At 39.1% G+C, this 19,631-nt stretch overlaps 1 protein-coding gene across 2 annotated transcripts in view; it reads right to left on the bottom strand.

Moving 5' to 3' along the window:
• The window catches only part of LOC113174510 (protein unc-13 homolog C), a 102,448-nt gene that overhangs the window by 55,286 nt on the left and 27,531 nt on the right, over window positions 1–19,631 (bottom strand). For both annotated transcript variants that reach the window (XM_026378567.1, XM_026378568.1), the window contains 8 exons: window positions 16,552–16,693; window positions 14,395–14,564; window positions 12,970–13,085; window positions 12,611–12,774; window positions 7,869–8,025; window positions 7,366–7,434; window positions 2,029–2,118; window positions 1,024–1,152 (listed from right to left, as the gene is read on the bottom strand). In XM_026378567.1, the coding sequence (XP_026234352.1) occupies window positions 1,024–1,152; window positions 2,029–2,118; window positions 7,366–7,434; window positions 7,869–8,025; window positions 12,611–12,774; window positions 12,970–13,085; window positions 14,395–14,564; window positions 16,552–16,693 (1,037 nt within the window). The remainder of the gene's footprint in view (window positions 1–1,023; window positions 1,153–2,028; window positions 2,119–7,365; window positions 7,435–7,868; window positions 8,026–12,610; window positions 12,775–12,969; window positions 13,086–14,394; window positions 14,565–16,551; window positions 16,694–19,631) is intronic.

Here is a 19,631-nt window from a genome sequence, read left to right as displayed (position 1 = left end):
AAGGAATGGTGCTGAAAAACAGATTTTGGGCATAGTTCAGTTGACAGGAGGCCTTCTGAAAGCTGGCCAATCAAAAGTAGGATAGGGTAAGTGGGCCTTAAAGACACAGGAGTTCAAACAAGTTATTTTAGCCTCCAGACCAGAAGAAAATTTTATAAAGAGGTGTATTAGCACATTATCAGCTTTAAAACTTGTACCTAAGGAGCCTTGGAATAATATATAAAATATTAAATTAAACTAAACAACTCTTGCTCATTTGTATTTACTCATCAAATCATAATACAGAAATGCAAAAAAGACTAATCACCAAAGAGCCTTTACAATAACTGCTTGGTTACACTGCGTCCATCCATAAAACGCTTATCTCTACAGTATTATAATGTTGTTTTTTGAGTGTTTGCTTATTTTGGGTCGGCCAATAGTGGGTTGGGTTATGGCTTGTCACCTTAGAGCCATAACATTAATAGCCATAATGAAAGAAACAAAACAACACTAAAGCTTACCAGGTGGCAGATAAATCTCATACAAAGGGGTCGAACACATGCATTTCTAAAACGCCCATTATCCTTAATATGGAACCTCTTCAACATTTGTTCTAGGATAAAAAAAGATTGATGCAGCTTCAGCTAAGAAACTTTAGATGACCAATAAGCACTGAACGTAGAAACAGAGCGAAGTTAATGAAGTTGCTCTTTGCAACTGCACCTCACTATTGTTCACAATAAAAACATCTAACCAGTTTGTCAGTGGATAAACATAAACAGCAACATCATCCACTTTGCATCTTTTTTGACTGAAAGTGATCGGAAAACACTCAAATAAGGCTAATATGTAAAAGTACAGAAACAAACATGGGAGAATACCTCATATTTAAACCACAGAGATTCTGCTAGAAGCTTCAAAAGTACTGAAAGATGAACACAGAAAGACTAGCCAGCTATTCACTATGTTTGCCTGTGCAACAGATGACAGGCATTCATGAGTGGAAAAAGCAGGTAAACAGTAATAGTCATCTGTGTTTACCTGGTCGAGGAGCTGGTTGTACAGTTCATGACAGTTATCAAAAATGTATTTGTATGTGGAGTCCAGGCACGCTTTCACACAGTCCTTCACCACCATACTGGCTCTTGGTGGGCTCTGGAGCTCTTGTACCTAAATGGACACAAAGAAATATTTCAAGACTTTCATGGTGAGGTATTCTCCTTCGTCATACACCAGTTATAGCAGATGTTAACAAACCAGATTTGTATTTAAAGGCCATCAATGTACATTACCGCCCACTACTAATTTCTTATAGAAAATAAAGAGAAAGCTACCTGCATCTCTAATGTTTATTGTAACTGACACGTGGCCATGTGCACAGTAAAATGTATAGCATCACTGTAGCTCCTGAGAATGAGCAGCGGTGCGTATACACAGTAAAGTTTAGCATGGGCATGACACAGAGTGAAAGCTTTGGTAAGTTAAAGTGACAGTTTTCATTCCTTTGCTCACAGCTGCCATCTTAGCTATGCCTCAGTACTCCAGTGCTACACCCCCATCCTTGCAAAAAGAGCTGAATGGATCCGAGCTATTCATATAGCGGAAGAAAAGTCAGTGTACTGCTGGGGTGGAAGCATTTTACATATAAATGCTTATTGTAGTACGCAGGTCAACACATACTGCACAAGCACGCCCCCACAGCATCATTCAGTTTTGAATTGTCAGTAGTGTTGTGAGCGACAGGTTTTCAGGAATTAGGAGTTTGAATTGATTTTAACAAAATGAAACTAAAATCAATCCTGGTCTATGTTCATATTGTGTGTGTTGAGATTTTGCAACCATAATTAGTAATGAAGGTGTCTCAGTCAAGGGCACAATACTTTCATGATGACAGAAAGGACATATTTTCGAGACATATAATGGTTATTTACCATTGTGCTCATCTTTGTTTTTATTGTATCTGTGATGCTGCCCACTCACCTTTAAATTGATCCTCAATCATGCAATCTAAAAACACTCACTCTCACAAACACACACACAAGCTACCTTCATCCTGAAGAAGGTGATGCTGGTCAGTAGATCAACAGTGGACTTCAGATCTTGAAGGCGCTCTGGATTTCCTGCAGGGAAATTATCCTGGAGTAAGACAGATAGAGAGGAAAAGAACATGAGGACATGGGGCATCTTGTTGAAAACACAGCCACCTACCACATCATATTGCTTAGTCCAAAACATTGAAATTGATTACAGAGCAACGCCCAGCAATCACAACAAAATGACTGTTTGTCTAATCGTTTAGTGGACAGGGGAGGTCTCTGCTGATGAAAACCTCTATTTCAGGGCCATGAAGCCATCAGGCAGTGCAGAACACCATGACAGGGAGCATATAAAGCTGTGGCAGCCAGGAGGAAAAGCGTCACTGCCCTAAACACACATACATACTGTTCTTCTCCTACTCTCTGAGGGCACAAACAAACTTTAAATATATTGTCTATCCTACTTTACTATGTCAATAAACATATATTGGAGATCAGGTCAAATCTTCATTGTGGTCTGGTTCATGTGTTTCAAAATCATTCATAATTAAAAAAACAAACAACTAAATATTTATTAAATATTAAAGGTGATTTAAAAAGCTTGAGCATCCCATTTCCTTCAATCCCCCATCAGATTCCTTTAATATAGGAATTTCCTTGCAACTACACAATCCACAGTATGGCCCAAGAGTGCCATCAGTCACTCATCCTGCTCTCTCAGCTGGCGTTGATGTTTCTCTTACAATAACCTCACATATACGTAGCCTTCAGACAAAAGAGAAGACATCAGTCCTTTAGAAACGTGGATTCTGCAGCCTCCAGTGCAAACGTCAATGTTGCCAACTGTACACCAACTAAAATCATTGCACTGGAACAATTAATGCAGCAGCTCAAAATATCTGATCTGTTTATTTTTGGTGTAAAAATCTTACAGATTAAAACCAATGAAAATGGCTCAACTGTTGATTTTGATGCCACAAAGTATTCCTAAATAAAAAAGTAGGTAACTCACTGTATACCTAAGGTAATGTCAAACAGATATACAGTTAGATTACTTGCCTTCCAATATGGGCATTAACACCTCTCTCTACACATAACTCCACATAAAATATGGCCAGTTTTCACTACTGCCCTTCTGCAATTAAAATGCAGTTAAATAAAATTAGGAATTTAAAACACTATTAAAATTGTATGTTGCATACATCTAAATGGAGAATGCTTCACATTATATTATTTTCCATCTGTCAACTGGTAGATTTTTGACATCAAAAGATAATCTGTGTAATTATGGTGATTATAGTTGAGTAGTCAAGTGCTCATTGACACTCATTACAGCTGCTGCAAAGGGCTAGGTAGATTTCTTACAAAAACATACAAAATGTTATGATCTCTCCCAATCTAATTTGATATTTAACAGCCTGTTTTGATTGCAAATGGCAAAGGTTCAGAAAAGTGCATTCATTATTAACTAGTTCATTACACATCAAAATGCAACTGAATGGACTTTACTGTATTTAAATAATCACCACAGTTTTAGCAGGTAATGAAAACAGCAGATACTTCTCAATTGGTAAAGAACTGCAACTGTAATTCAGATTTTCTCTACTGCTGACAAATAAACATGATTCATACAGGCCATAACTCAGAATTGCTGATTTTAACATATCAATATATAGATATCACTTTCTTCTGGGGAACAGTGCTCAACATCAGGTGTTCCCTGAAGCAGTAAAATGTCAAAAAGAACATCCGCTAAACACCAGACAACTAGAAACTCCTAATTCAACAGCAGAAAAAAAGCCCAGAAGCAGGGAAGCATACTAAAACAGGAGAGCATCCATCACTGAGTCAATAGTAGAGACAACATCAGCACTTCGTTCCAAAAATGACAGAAAGTCCATTATGAGATGGGACGAGGAGTGAGTGATGCTGATGAGCTTTTAGTTCTTTGTCTTTGTTCTAGTCTAGATTGAATATTATGTTGGACCAGTACCTACACTGACTGCAAAACTCCAAATAAGAAACTGCTTCTCCTCAAAATAAAAAAGGTCAGCATATTACTTTGGTATGAAAGCAGTGCAAGAAAACATCTGCTAAATCTGTCCTTACTGATGTGTCACAATAATGGCAAGTCCTTCATACAACACGTATGTACTGCTTTACAATTCTTACACATGTTTTACAACTTCTGGTAATATTCCTCATGTGTGTAATTTTAAATTAGAGTGGACTAATGTTATCCTGGCTGTTGTGTTCATAACAATATGCACTTTACACACATTACAGAGGCTACATAATGGTTAAAGAGTTCCTGGTCAAATATCAGGCACCAAGCGTAGTGAGTGCAGGTAATCATGAGAAAAAATAGATCAAAAGCAGGCATGTGCTGAAGGGCACTAGACCTAAAACTGCCACAGGAACATGCCCTTGTCACCCTGCACTGCAAACAGCCTGAGTAAAAGCACAGACCACTGAGTGTGTGTCAGTGTGTGGGGATTTGTCTGCTGAAGTCATATGATTAATATAGATATACTGTTACTTAATATAAGTATAGATTTCAGTTTTGTTTGAAAAGGGGCATCTCTATTATAATGTGGAACTACAGTATGAATATCAGTGCGTCCTTCTTGTAAGTTTAGGAGAGGAACTTCATACATTTGTGACTTTGTGTTCTTTGCCCAGTTTTATCTTCTGCACTCCGTTGAAAGGTGATACTAGCTTGTCTGCTGTGCTTGGCTTGATTTTCAGAAGGGTTAGTGCAGGATTATGCAGGTTTTGCTCTGCATAGAAAACAGGATTAATCCCATATACTTGTAACAGTGCAGATGCTGCTTTGTTCTCTAAACATTTTTTTTTTTTTTCACCAGAAACTAGAAAATTCTATCACTTGAGACATTTCAGGATGATAGAGGTGTGGTAACAGTGTCCAGACTGCACTCTAGAGAAACCTTGTAGAAAATTACCCACTTTTTGTTCATGTGAGATTTTCTCAGTCCCCATAACAGCTGACTATGACACAATTCTTCTTGAACAACCTACAGGCAGGCCATAGGACAACTACTCTACTCTATGCATAGAATCACGTGTCCTACACAAAGCAACACAGCAGCTGTTTGCATTAAGCAGCTTTATCTCTAAATGCCCACTGAATAATATTTTAAGTGCACAGCTCCCAGGGGTGCTTAGTAAACAAACATCACTCCACATCAAACCTAGTCCTAACTATCAAAACGCAAATCCTTTGCAGTATACTCAAAATACAAAGATTTTATGTTCAACCCATAGAAACCTGATAATCCCAGCTGGGACAGAGTGGCTAAACAAAGTGTCACCGCGTATCAGTGCTAGGACAATAAAGTTTAACATGCCTATGTAGCAAAATATAGAGCAGCAGCTGCGCCATGCCCTCTGTTTTACAAAAGCAAACTCAATCTCCCTCAGAATATCATTAAAGGGAAATCCATATGGTGAATGAGCAGAGCAGCCAGATCTGAATCCTATTACTGTCCAGTAGTGGCAGGCTGGCTCTGTGGGACATCTTCAGAAAGTAAGAGAGTGAGAGTATGAACCGTGCGCGTGTGTGCGTGCGCATGCATGAACCACTGGTCTGTGGCAGGCTTGACAAGGGAGCAGCAGGGCACTGTTGACAGGTGAAGCCGATGTGATATTCTGTGACTGCTCTCAGTGAACGTGCCATCACCAGACAGCCAGGCCATCTGAAGATAAAAGTGGCAGTCTCCTTCATTTAACCCTCTCTCTCCTTCTGCTGCCCACCCACCACGTCTCCTTTCATTCTCTCATCTATTTGTCTTCTCTTTCCGAATCAATCTCTCCTTTCCTCCATCTCTCTCCCTCTTTGTCCAAATCCCTTTCCCTCAAACTCTCCCACTGCTTGTTTCATTCACCACTCTTTCGAAATCCTCTTTATCCCTCCCTGACTATTTGCAACTTCATTCTGCCTCCCTCAAGTCCCCTCTCTTTCTCAATATCTACTTACTGTCCTTCGCTGATCTTCTCCTCTTTCCTTCACAGGAAAACAGCAGGATCTGCTACTATCAGGGTGTGTTCCCATAATCACACGTGGCTTCACACAGTGAGCCATAGCAAAGAAGAGGGGAACTAAAGCAATCGCCCGCTCAATGACACGTTGCCTTTTGTGTCACATTAAAGGTGAGAGGTTCATCTTTTCGCTATAGTTCACTGTGTAATGCCACCAGCTGGGAAGAAGGGTGTGTGTGTGTGTGTGTTGTGCTGCTCAGGTGCACATTTCCTTTATGTGTGAGTCAGTGAGCAGTTGCAGTCATTCAGCAGTGTGGATGTCTCTTTAAATTCGGGAGACTGTGTGCAGGGGTTTGTGTTTTTCTGATTATGTGCAAGTAAGTAAGAGAGACATTAACGCATATGCCCACGTCTACAATTCAGGGTACATTTGCATTATATTCCCATAAGCTTATGTGTATAAGCTTATGTGTCGTGATGTGTTCTGCTTTGATTGTTCTGGAAAATGTTGTGCTGCATGTTAGAATTTATATCTGCCTACCGTAAGTAGAATACAGCAGCACTCATGGTGGCCAAAGAGTGGCAGTCTTTTGGCAATCATAGATTCATTTCTGATTGCTGATTTAAGATTTCAGCAGTTGCTCTACAAACATACATCAGCTGGCTTTTTATTCTACCACAGAGAGCACCTTGGTCATGATTTATACTGTGCCTTCTCACCCCTGGAAATTGAAACCTTTTTTATTATTAAATGATAATAAATTAAATTAGTTTTTTTGTCTATAATGTTAAGACAACATTCATTAAGTTGTTACAGATTATTTTGAAACAACATTTACAACAATATTTGTAATAGCCAATCTCAAATCAATCTGTAGGTGCTATAACTAAGATGTAGAGGGAGTAGATCTTAGTTCACAGTTAACAAGGTCTACCTCCCTGACAGACACACACTCCCTAAAGGGTTAATTTACTGAACCATGAACACCACTATTACTTAAGGTACCGATGGGCCCCTCAACACTGCAGGCTGATTATGTTTATGTGCTTCACTACACCACAGGCTACAGTCTGCTGAAAATTGCAAACACCCTTTGGTCATTTATCCTTCAATTAATTTTAAATGAAATTGGATTCAGTCATTTCTTTATTTGTTTTTTGTTGAACAACAATGTATGGCCTGAGGTATGTCAGTCTGTCTCTGTTTATATGTATCTACACTCACTGGTCGCTTTATTAGGTATACCTATACAATATAATCTAACCCAGTACAGCAGTTCTACCATAAATGTAACTTTTGAAGTGACAGATGCATATACAGTACAAAATGTAAAAAGCTCATACATACCCGATATTTAGAGAGGTCGATCCTCAGCGAGTTGTGGAGCTGGTCCAGTAATTTAACAAATTTTTCCCTCTGTCAGGAATAGAATAAAATAATCAGTTCAGGGTGTCGCCACACCCAAAGCATTGTGCCTAGAAATTTACAACACTGTGTGGTTGTTAGCCTTGCTCTCCCTGCAATGATTCATTTTTACTTCCTAAAACAAAATTTAGTGCTTCAGCTATAAAGACTTCGCTTAGTGCCTGGAAATATTAGTTGATGCCTCACAACATTAGCTTATTAAAGTTCAACTGGAAGGAGCTGGCAACCTCTGTTATTTTCTTGATTTCAAGTGCACAAACTTGTTTTAGACAAATATGTTTGAGTCTGCTGGCAAAATAGTTATGTCAGAAGTTCAATATGAAGATTTAGAGCATTGGATCCATAGATAACCAAGGTTTTTATTGAGCAACCTATGACTGTATATCACTGCTGTCAAACTGCGAGACGAGAATAGGTGTACTTACCCCAAAGTTAGATGCAGCAAATCGGTCAGAAGCAGAGGCAGTGGTTGTAGTGGTGGTGGTGGTGTGGGCGAAGTAGGCATTGATATTAGCAAGAAGGTTGCTCATCACTGCCGGCACACCGGGACACATGTATTTGGCGGATAGACAGGAAAAATGCCTGCAGAGGACAATAAACACATAAGGGCATAAGGGGCTAAGGTGGAGCCATTTTGGGTAGATAGTAGGAAATTCCACAACTAATATACAATGGCAAGAAAAAGTATGTGAATGTGCAGTCCATTCTTTCTGCAGAACTGCTTTAGCCATTTTTTTTGGACATCTCATGTTTTTTGCTCTCTTCAAGTTGTACCATAGCATCTCTGTTGGCTTGAGGTCTGGGCTCTGATCTGATCACTCCAAAAGGTGGATTTTGTTTTTCTGAAGCCATTCTGTTGTGCGCTTTGGGTCACTGTCCTGTTGCATCGTCCAACTTCTACAGAGTTTCAGCTGACGTACAGACATTCTCACATTATCCTCCCCTCAATCACAGCAAAGCATCAGGGCCTGGCCCTGATATTCTAATACCTGCTCCTCCTGTCACATGCCGAAGTGTCAGTATCTTGGGCAAGATGCTGAACCCCATGTTCCCCCCGGTGAGTCAGCTCAGGTGCATTGCAGCTCTCCCATCTGTGTGTGAGTGTATGTGTGCTTGCGTGTGCGAATGGGTGAATGAGACGCAGTGTAAAAGCGCTCTAAGTACCAGTTAGGTAGAAAGGTGCTATATAAGTGCAGAACATTTATCATTATATTTGTTAAAACTTTTGACTTTCTAATCACATACTTTTTCTTGCCACTTTAGTTGCAAAATTAACACAACCTGCTGCTATCTATTGTTTGGCACTTTAGTAACCACAACACTAAAAACAACCTCAGCAGATATATATAGCAATTTCACCTTTTGACTGCTGAAAGAGAGAGCGTATTTTTAATGCCCCAAACGTTTATTTGTGATGGAGGAGCTAGTACAAAAGTAGTTTCCCAGTTCATGTATTACAAAAAGTGGCTTCAGTGACTTCAGCACAGCAAATAATGTCGTAAATCAAAGCTTTAAAACCTATACTATTAACAACATAAGGCTCCAAAATAAAAGATGGCGTAATTATAATGGTAAATCAAGGGATCCTTTGGGGGTTTAGATATATCCATCTCATATCCAGAGGAGTAGAGGAGAGGAATGTAAAATGTATTGTGAGAACTCCTTTGTTTCATACTTCACCAAATATCACTGAGAAAAACTCAAGCACAGTATTCACAGTTGCCGATTTAAGTGTTTTCCACTGAGGTGAATCCACATGACAACCCAGCATGAAACTAGATCTGAATGTGAAAGATGACTTTTGCGCACTTCATGTTTTCTGTTTAAATAACCCCTGTCTCCTTTCTCTTGTCTCCAATGACTTTATACCTCTGTGAACTTAAAATACACACACAGGATTTGCCCGTGCCTCTCTCTCTCTCCCTCTCTCTCCATACGTAGACACCAAATGGCAGCAGCACTATCCAGCAGTAATTAAGTGCTACAGCCTGAGAAGCTGCTTTAAGCAGGGATCGTTGACTGAATGAAGAACATATGCTCCTTTTAACACTTCATACAGCTGCTTCACAAGCTATGTGCAATGCTTCCTACTAAACACAGGACAACAAATAAAAATGTATCTCCATGCCTACTTTAATGCAGCACAAGGAATATCAAGCATACACAAGGACTCGTTATTAGCCTTCAGTGTGACCTATAGCAACTAAATATTTGGATGCTCATTACAGTAATGGTGCCTGAGAGCTTAAAGTAGAAAAAAGTTGGCTGAGCAACTATAGCAATGCTAATTCTTAAACAAAAGAACCATAATCTGCTATACTGTTGTCAACAAAAAGTCTAATGTAATTAATTTTAGCCAAAACTTCAAAAAAATAAAACAAGGACATTTGTATAGTTCAAATTAAGATTTTGTGGACAGACACATATTATTGGATAATATAAACTAGCAGTAATTGAGCACACCGATTTTGAAACCAAGAACATCTTGGCCAGTGAGTCACTGTCTCACTCATAAAATTCAATAAAGCATTTGAACATACACCAACAGCCAGAGGAATAGTTACAGATTTACTTAGCTTCTACCTTTACTTTACTCTCCTATACACAGCACACACAACACACAAATAAGAACATAAACATGTTTTGTCAGGAGACCTATTTAATTATTATTGCTTTCAGCCTCCAAATTACCCAGGAGCGCTTGGGGTTAGGCAACAAAGAGAGTGATGATGGCGTTGGCCAAATTCCCATGGTGCTTTTAGAGCTGAATCACCTGAGCCAATTTTCTAGAGGGACATGTTGCTTTTTCTACTGTTACCCTGCCTTGGTCTCTACCAGTGGATGAAATGGAGGGGTACAGAGAGTGGTGACAGAGTAAGATGAAAATGAATAAATCAAGATTCTATGACAAAGAAAATGGAAGGGCCTTTCATAAAAACCTGATGAAGCATGAGTGCTGATGTGAAAATGACAAACTTAAAAAGGTTCAAGCCCAAAACATTAACTTCATCTGAGAAAGCTGATAATAAGGCCAGTTACTGCTCCACTTGTCTGTACTGAACTAACCCTGCACTCCTTCATCTGCCTCTTACTAACTCTACACTCAAAAGCAGCATCAGAATCACAAACATTTCAGCAATACTGCTGTATGCATGCTGTACATTTATTTTGTGTAGCAGTTGTACTTCTTATGTGAATACAATGGTGTTTGGGATCTTAAAAACTCTTTAAAACAGCTAAACAACGCTTTCTGTTTTGGGATATATGAGGTTAAATCATGACCACTAGAATCAGAAAAGGGGGACAGCAGTCAGTGGGGCAGACAAACATGGTTAACATACGGCCAAACACAAAACATCAATCAGAAACAAAGACAAGCTAATTAACAAGTCATCATCGTTTCGACTTAACAAGAAGGAAGTCCAGTTGCCACGACTCAACTTCCAGATAATCTGTTTGTAATTAGCATCTGTTTTACTAAAGCTAACTACATAGTTACTGTAGCTACTGGAAGTACCCAACAAGCGCGTTCTGCAGAGGAAAGAGAGCTTAAAAAACAGTTTGGCGATAGCTCAGATACACTCATTAACTCATTCTTACTAATCTTACTCACTGAATTTTGCAATTAAATAAAAGTTGTAAGCAAAAAACGCACTAGCAATAAGCAGCATAACATAAAGCTACTATCTTTTAGGACATCTGTAATAAATACTTAGTCTAATGTAATTGTTGATGAATAGTAAGTCAGGAGTTTGCATTTGGACTTCATGATTTAAACATGAACTGCTGAATGTAATGTTTTAGACTAGAAAGAGGAAAGCTATTGATACAAATCTGACGTCATTTTGCAAGCACTTTAAAGACTTTTAAGGCTTTATAGGCAGCTATCTAGAGTTAGCCCCACGACCTCCATATCAAATGATGCAAATGTGGGGCAACAACAGTGTGCACGCACACAGTCTTTGGCAATGAAAGTGGATTTCAGGATCTCAGACATCTTGCTGAGAGGATTACCAAACATGAAAGCAGCTGGCATCAAAACAATGTGGTAAAGGCAGAGTAAACAAACAAAATACATTTCACAAAACATTAAACAAAATGCCTGCTTTCCATCTGTCAAACATGTCAGCAGTAGTAGTTGCACCCACCCCCACCTCGCATTTTCCCATATGAAAATGCCAATGCCTGCAAGAAACTACAAAGACCACACCAGACAATATACTGTAGCCTATAACAAAGCTGCTGTAACTAGTGATAGACTACAGTAAGAGAAAGAGTCGTTAGTGGCCCAGAGCAGATGGACAGTGTCTCCAGTGCCTTCTAAGTAACAGTAGGCAAAAGCATATGGAAAATTTCATTATCAAAAACTGCACTCAAAGATTGAAATAGTCCATGAACGGCTTAGTGAATGTGAGTTTAAAGCATGAGTGAAAAAAAACATCCAGTCATAATTCCCTGAATGCTCTTTGTCTGGTGTTGCATAACGGTCAACATCAGACCAATATTCTATTCACTACTCAAGCAGACGCATTTCATCAATCATATCATCGAGACAAAACTGCATGTACCACAACAGTTCTGAAAACATAATAAACACAGAAGTATTCTTGGGTAAGAAGAAATCTATTTTCACAGTTTAGTGGGTAGTGGAATGAAATATTACATATATGAAACGTGAAATGAGGTGCACCGGACTCAGTATATGTGGCCCTAAAGTGGCTAGAGTGGCTAGTAATATGTTGAAAGATACTGGCCCATGTAAGGTTGGATGAATAATGCAAACTTTTGCAGTGGTAGAGAATCCAAGAACACTATAAACTCTAACAAGGTAGAGCATGATCTTGAGGTGGTGTGCCATGGCATGTGCTGATGTGTGCATGTATGAGTGCCTGGAAAACACAGGGAGACATTTATGGATAGACGGGATCATGGAGAATCAGAAAGACAGAGAGGTGTGTTTCCATGATCAATTTAACCAAGGTAGGTTACTGTTTTCATTGATGAATCAATCACACTTATTAGCTTTATAGTCTTCCAAGCTGTGATTCTGCTGAGAAGACACCTTTACAACTCCATTTCTCTCTCTTCTCTTTCTGTCCTCCACTCTGCCAAATGAGACAATGACAGACTGGTGAAGTAAAAGGCCATGGATCAGGGTGGTACTAACGTCATAGCCTGATAGATGGACTCCACGCCGTATCTCATAGCGAACTCATCCACTATCTCCTGAGACACATCATCAAAGTAGACCTTCCACGCATCATCCCCTTTCACCTGCGGGATCTTCACCACCCCGCTGTTCTTCACCTCGGTTAGGTAGTGGAAGAGGTTCTGTGAATAGCATGTGAGATACAGAACTGGTTGATGAAGCCCGCACTGCTACCATCATTCTGTTAATTTGCTTTTAAATGCAATCACAAAAGAAAAAGGTTTTCTTATTTACTCTTCAACTTAGTTCCCAAAAGAGAATAATTACTGGAGTTGAGTGAGAAGTCATTTTACTTAACATGGCATTATAATGGTTACCTCGTGTAAACAGGTGTACTGGCCATGAGGAGGAACCACGTTCTCTTCCCCTTTCATCTCCACGCTGATCTTCAGTTTAATGGCCCCAGATACAGCAGATTTGTCTGTCCTCTTATCTGCAAAACACAACTTAGCTTGATTAGTCATAACTGAAAACTAAAAGAAAACTACACATTGCACACATGTCTGCTAAGCAAATGCTGGTAAACCTATCTCAAGCCCAACCAAAAACAAATTATTATTACAATACTGCAGTACTAATTTGCATTGTGTATTACTTTTCAAAGTATTTTCTTTCTCCCAGGCAATGCAATGCAGCTACTATGCACCGGGAAGACAAGTGCAATTTGGCATTTGTTTTGTTTCTAGAAATTCTTCCACCTTGTGGCTCAATGGGTTGGACGTCAAATTGTTTTCACAATAGATTGTCAAATAACTGACTTATCAGAGAACCAAATAATTTTCTAAAACTTGTATAATATTTAGTAAAAAAAAAAAAGAAAAAAAGGACAATTTCAAGCACATAAAGATGAAGATGATGAGTGAAAAGAAATGCTATTGTTATGTATTGTAAAATATGAATGCCATCATATCTATGAGTAAAAGTTTGTTCTGTACAGTGTACAAGAGCACACAAAGCATTAACATGATCACTGGCTATGTTGGACTGTAGGTTGGAGGAAATTAACCTTATTCTGTGCATGTAAACATTAACATATAAACACATATAGAACCCCACCCCCACCCAACATGCTCTTATAATCTTAATTCATGTTTTTTGTGTCAAATGAATGAAATTTACTGCTGGTCAAGGGACAGACAAGTGAAAAACAATAACGTGACAAAGCGATTAATTCTAGTGCTGTAAATGCAAAAGCCCAGATTGAAGAGGAGCTGAAGAGGCTTAGAGAGGAAAGCAGCTGGAGTGGTGGACATCCACACCAGCAAATGCTTGTTTAAACATTTATTGTGAGCATTCACGCACAGAGCAGCAGCAGTGGGCAGGGGTCACTATCACCACAAATTGCTTCTTTTTAGCTAAAGAGGCAAACAAAAGCAGCACTGCTTGTCATAATAGTTTGACAGGAGTGGGAGCTCCCATTAAGCTGCCATTCAACCACATGCATGCATGGTAAAACCAGTGATGTATGTGAGCAGAAAAGGAATTAACAACCAAACTGAACCGCAGGTCTCTTTGGTTACTTGGTAGATGGACAGTAATGATCATCTCAACTGAATCACACTTCATAAGACCAAGAATTTATTCTCATAACCTGCTCGTGGTCACTGTGTAATGCAAGGATAAAACAGCTATTTAAGTGAACATGTTTATGTCCATTGAGCTGTCATCTTACCTGACTAAATGCCATAATAACTGCCGCCACAATTGAGGCAAAAAAGAGGCAGTAAAAATAGGTAACGCACCTAGATTGTACCAAACATCCATCTCTCCACTGAGAGTGCGGACCTCGATGATGGTCTGGCCAAGAAAATCATCTGACTCTCTCTTGAAGTGCTGCTTCACCCGTGATTTGATGTCATCATCCTCGTCCCACACTCGCACCTTGATGCGGTCAGTGGCGTTGTGACATTCACTGCAAGTTAGAAGATGATTGTGCCGGTTCAGAACAATCCCAGCACTAACAACAAAACGCACAATTCAAGCAGAAATATAAGTTCAGATAAACACGCATTTCGTGACCCCTTTCTACGTAACAGCCTTCCTAAGTAATGAGAGAATGTGTGTTTTTGTGTGCAGCCATGGGTGTTCATCGGCAGTGAGCATGCCAAGAATGTAAATGCAGAGGAGAGCTCTATTCAGCAGAAAGAATTACCCCAAGAAGTTATGTGACCTTTACTGTGCATCTTTATATGGTTACTTTCTCTGAATGCATGCAAAACGTATCAGAGAGGAGCTGAATGTTTCACAAGAATGACTGTGTAGCAGTTATAGCACGGATTATTTATTTGTCAAAGCTTTATGTTTAGGTTCCCCTTCGCATCAGTGGAGCTGACAGACGTTTCAGAATCATGTCACTGCTAAATAGAACAGAGGTGGCCAAAGCACTTAGCTTCAGATTGGGTCAGAGTGTTCGTCCCTGGAATTAAAACCAGCAGATTACATTTTGTTCTAATGACATTTTGGGTGCGACAGCCAGAGAAGCAAGATCTGCAGTATTTTATTTATTTTTTTTAAGTAATCCTTTTCCGGGGGAAAGCACTGGCTGATGCTGCTGCTCTAGTCTGGGACTATGCTCGCTGCCAAGTACACAGTAATGCATCGCACTATTAATCTACATCCCTGTAGTAATGGGAAACAGTTTTATTACAGCCACCACTGGAGTCTCATTACAGGTGCAGAGCCTTGTCTGTAACTGGCATAGGACACGCAAACACACAGAAAATCTCAGTAGCACACACGTGTCCCTAGGAGTTTGTTTTAATTATTATTAACTATTAATAGAGAGAAATGTTACAACCATATTTATAATGTAGAACTGTAACAATTATTTAACATCAAAAATGATGGTTTCTTATATGCATATGATCTAGGAACACACTGAGAAACCTGCAGAGGAATGATGCTGCAAAATCCAGTGCTGGCAAAACAGCCATTTGGTGCTCTCTATTTGGTTTAAATCAACATGACGAAACCCTCTCTAATCCTTCAGCAATTGCTCACCAGTGCTTCACAGAGAATCCCAGTTTTAATCATTAAAAAGAGCCAAAAAATAAATAATAATGCAAAGGTTTGCTGATGCCCAGTGGGTCAATCTGTATGTCTGAGTTCTACTGCTTTTAAGAGAAAACTGCCTTTTCCTTTAAAGCCCGGTTCTTATTTATTATTTTTAAAGTTACTGTGCTAAACAAAGGCAATAGCTTCCCTTGGCCTAAACATAGCAAACCACATGCAGGGCTCTCAGAGGTTCACATTTTGTACATTTTCTAAACTACTTCTTTATGTTTGAAGTAGTTCCTTTGAAACTGAATTACTATAATTCATTGCAACCTACTTCTTGTTAGATTTGCACAATAAGCTACCAACTGATTCATAAGTGCCCCACTGCCACAATTTTATTTTTCACTGTGCGGGAGTAAAAATAGTAAAAATAAACAAAAAAAGAATTCAGGCAGAGAGGTAAATCGAGTGGTGAAATTCCTGTGGGTAATACATATGTATACTGACCAAGGAGAATAACCTGTGCTAAAACAGCAAGCGACAGACGCGTGATCAGCATGATGGGAAAGCACAGAATGACTAGTCATGTACTTCTATAGGATCAAATGAAATGTTTTCTGTTTTGTTTTGTTGAAACAACTGACCTGTGTTGTCTAACTGATTAATACCATAGTAAAGTATGTTTAGCAGAGGCTACATCTCCAAAATCTCTGCAGTGCAGCTGGTGTATAATATGTCATAACAGATTTACTAAGCTATTAAGTATGAGCCTGCAATAAAACAAAAATCTGAATTGTCTGTATCTATTTACTAGTGCTTTGCAATTTCCCTAAGCAGATGATGCTTAATCTTTATGGAGATAATCGGTTCAGACAGAGGGCAAATGAATAGAGACCACTCACAAGTAGAACTTCTCGTCCCAGACTGGGTTGAGGTTGCCAAAGATGGTCTTCGTCCTGCGTTTGGTTTTGCCCACCTGGACGGTGACATAGGGGTCACTGGAGCCAGTTTTGTCCTTGGCCTGTAACCCCTGAGCACACATGACTGGAGACAAAACAGAGTTGGAAAACAGTAAGGAAAGTTGTGATACACAAGCAACTCATCTGACCATTTTAATGTCAAGATTTAATTTTTATACATGGAACATTACTTGTCCCAAACTTTATTACATCATTAATCACCAATAATGTGATTCACACCATTTGCATGGGCATACTAATTTAGGTGCCAAAAACAGGAAGCACTGCACTGGTGGGTGAACAATATCAATACCAATCACGAACCCACTTCAATATTTTATTTTGGTGCCTCCCAGTAAGTGAAGTTGTCTCAATTTTATGTATTTGATCCTTTTGTTCCAATGTAAGAATACAGGGCTTGCCACTGCCTCCACCAACTTTGTGCACTTGCCAACAATTAAGGCCACAAAGCAGCTTTTTTTAGTTTGTTCTCAACAGCTGTTAGCTGTTCATCTTTTTTTGTACATGTTTAGTACGTCTATGATTTATCTATTCCTACATCCAGGCTGAGGGTGGATTCCACCCCCCTGTGTGTGCCTACTGCTACAGCATGTCTATACTGAGCCAAGCCTTTGCTTCAAAGAAAGATCAGTGATTCATAATTTTACTTCACCACACATACAGTAGAGTAAGGTGAAGAGAGAGACAGTAGTATTTCACAGCCCCATAAAAGGGGAAAAAGGACACTGTGGCATTAAATATGCATAAATGACAGTCTAAATAATTCAGGGTACATATATATCCCTCAGCTCAATGCTGACAGGAGTTAGTGGGCAGGATATAGAGGTTTCAAGAGCCATGACCTGCTTGCTCCAAGAGTACAAAAATCAAATGCCTCCAGGAGTTAAAGGAGAGGTCTGAGGCAGCAACAGATAGAGTTGCCAACATGCTTTAATAAAGTGCTTGCTCCATAATCCAAACTAAATTCTAGCAAATGTGGAGACAGGACAATCACAGTTTTATGCAATATCCTCTAAGCATGAGTCAACTTTTTTGCATCTGCGCCTTATGCTAATGTAGGAGGGAGAGGCGTGGCTTATGTCGTAAAGGTTTGCTGCTCATTCTGGGATGAATTCAAATTCAAATCTGTTCAGACAATAGAAATAGAGCAAATAGGCCTTTGTCTAAAAAAATCTATTGCATCTTTAATAATTTGTTCTTTTCCATATGCCATTAAGACTAAGATTTATGTATTTAAAGCTAAATTAAATACGTGTATCACCTATGGATGATAAATATGTATAATCTATAGTCTATGATTTAAGAGGAGGGGTATCATTTTACATATTGCACACATGGCAGAGCAGCGTTATTTCATTAATTATTCATTATTTTTATCTCTGGACATGGCAACAGCACTGGGCTGGATCTAACAGTAAGTCATAGTCTGTAGTTTTTCTAACCAGTCCTCTGCAATTACCTCTCCTGCAAATCAACTTTACCTGTTAATACATGACCTGACCTGACACATTAATTAAATAAAGGCTCAAAGCTGCTGCTGGACGGTGAAGGCGAAAACTCTGCAAGAGATAATAAATGGTAGAGATAAATAGAAAACACTGATGTGCAGAGCAGACTGCAAAGGCAGAAACTTCCTTCATAATCTCACTACATTATGTTCACTTGTTTGTCCTTTTTGTTACTTTTGACAAGAGAAACAATGACAAAACAGGACTTAATGTTAACTACACACAATTAGGGTGCTTGATGATTGGAAATCTAGTTTATATCAGTGCCCCCTGTGCCCTGCCAGGTTCCTTACCATAAGTGATGAACATATTGTATTTTGAAAAAGAAACAGTTTGTTCTTTCATATCAAAGATTGGATAAAGACCATGTCTTACTTCTTTCATGCTTGCAGCAAACTATCTGAGTTTATTGGTCAAGTCATTTGTGGGGATAAACATCAGCGTCTCTCCCTCCACTGTAGCATTTAACAGGGATGAGAGGACCTCATATGATTGGTCATTACTGAAGCTGAAGCTTGCCCAACTCGAGATGCTGATTCTGTTACCCTCCCATTCCACATTATGCCCAGCTATACCTAGTTCGTGCCGTTGCCTGGGGTCATTAGAAATTGAAATAAACTGTTGGTCATGGCCATTCAGCTTTTGACTGTGCAATGTCTCAGGATAATAGAGCTTTAAGAGACTTGCTGAACCTGGTGTGTGTTTCACCAGCCAGGAACAAAATTAATTCTTCTTAAATTGTTGATATCCGAAATATACTTTAATTTAATTACCATACTGCTGGCTTGGCTTATTTTTCCATTTGTGAAGCACAAAATACACTATAACACAAGAACTTCACTAAGGACAAAAAGCAAGAAAATGAATTTCTATTGATTAGAGAGTAGTAGAGTAACAGAGAAGGCATACCCAGAAGCATAAACAGATTTAGTACAGTGTGAAGAATGGTCACTAAACATTGAGAATATTCCTAATTAACACATTGACCCTCAACAAGGTTATATTATTTAAAATAGTAATCTATAAAAAAAAATACATACATGTGTATATACACACACAATACTGTATATGTATATTTATATATAATGATCATATTTAGTGCTCAGCCTTGTAGTGTGTATATTCACCAGATCCACAATTTGGTCTGAGTGCTGCAGAGTGAATGCCAGTCAATGTTTATTTAATGCATGATGAACAATTAAACTCAATAAACACATTCCAAAATAGGACGTTCAATAAGCCTATGTGAAATTCACTATGAGTCTTTCCAGTGTCTCTCCTATTCCTGTGTCATTTTGCTTTCTTAAATTCTTCCTCTCCTCCAGTGTTTTCCATCTCCAGTCTTATCCTGCTCTCTTCCCTCTCTGTTTCCTCTCTCTTCCTATCCTCTCTGGTGTATTGACACCACAAGAAATGCAAGGTGGGCAATAACTGAGCTGGACCTGGCACAGGTACCAAAGAGATGGCCTGTAGTCCAAGGTTGAGGTAACAAAT

Source organism: Anabas testudineus, chromosome 3, assembly GCF_900324465.2.
Source record: "Anabas testudineus chromosome 3, fAnaTes1.2, whole genome shotgun sequence".
NCBI classification, from domain to species: domain Eukaryota; kingdom Metazoa; phylum Chordata; class Actinopteri; order Anabantiformes; family Anabantidae; genus Anabas; species Anabas testudineus.
The sequence above is the reverse complement of the archived record's forward strand: the minus strand, read 5'-3'. Positions and strand labels throughout refer to the sequence as shown.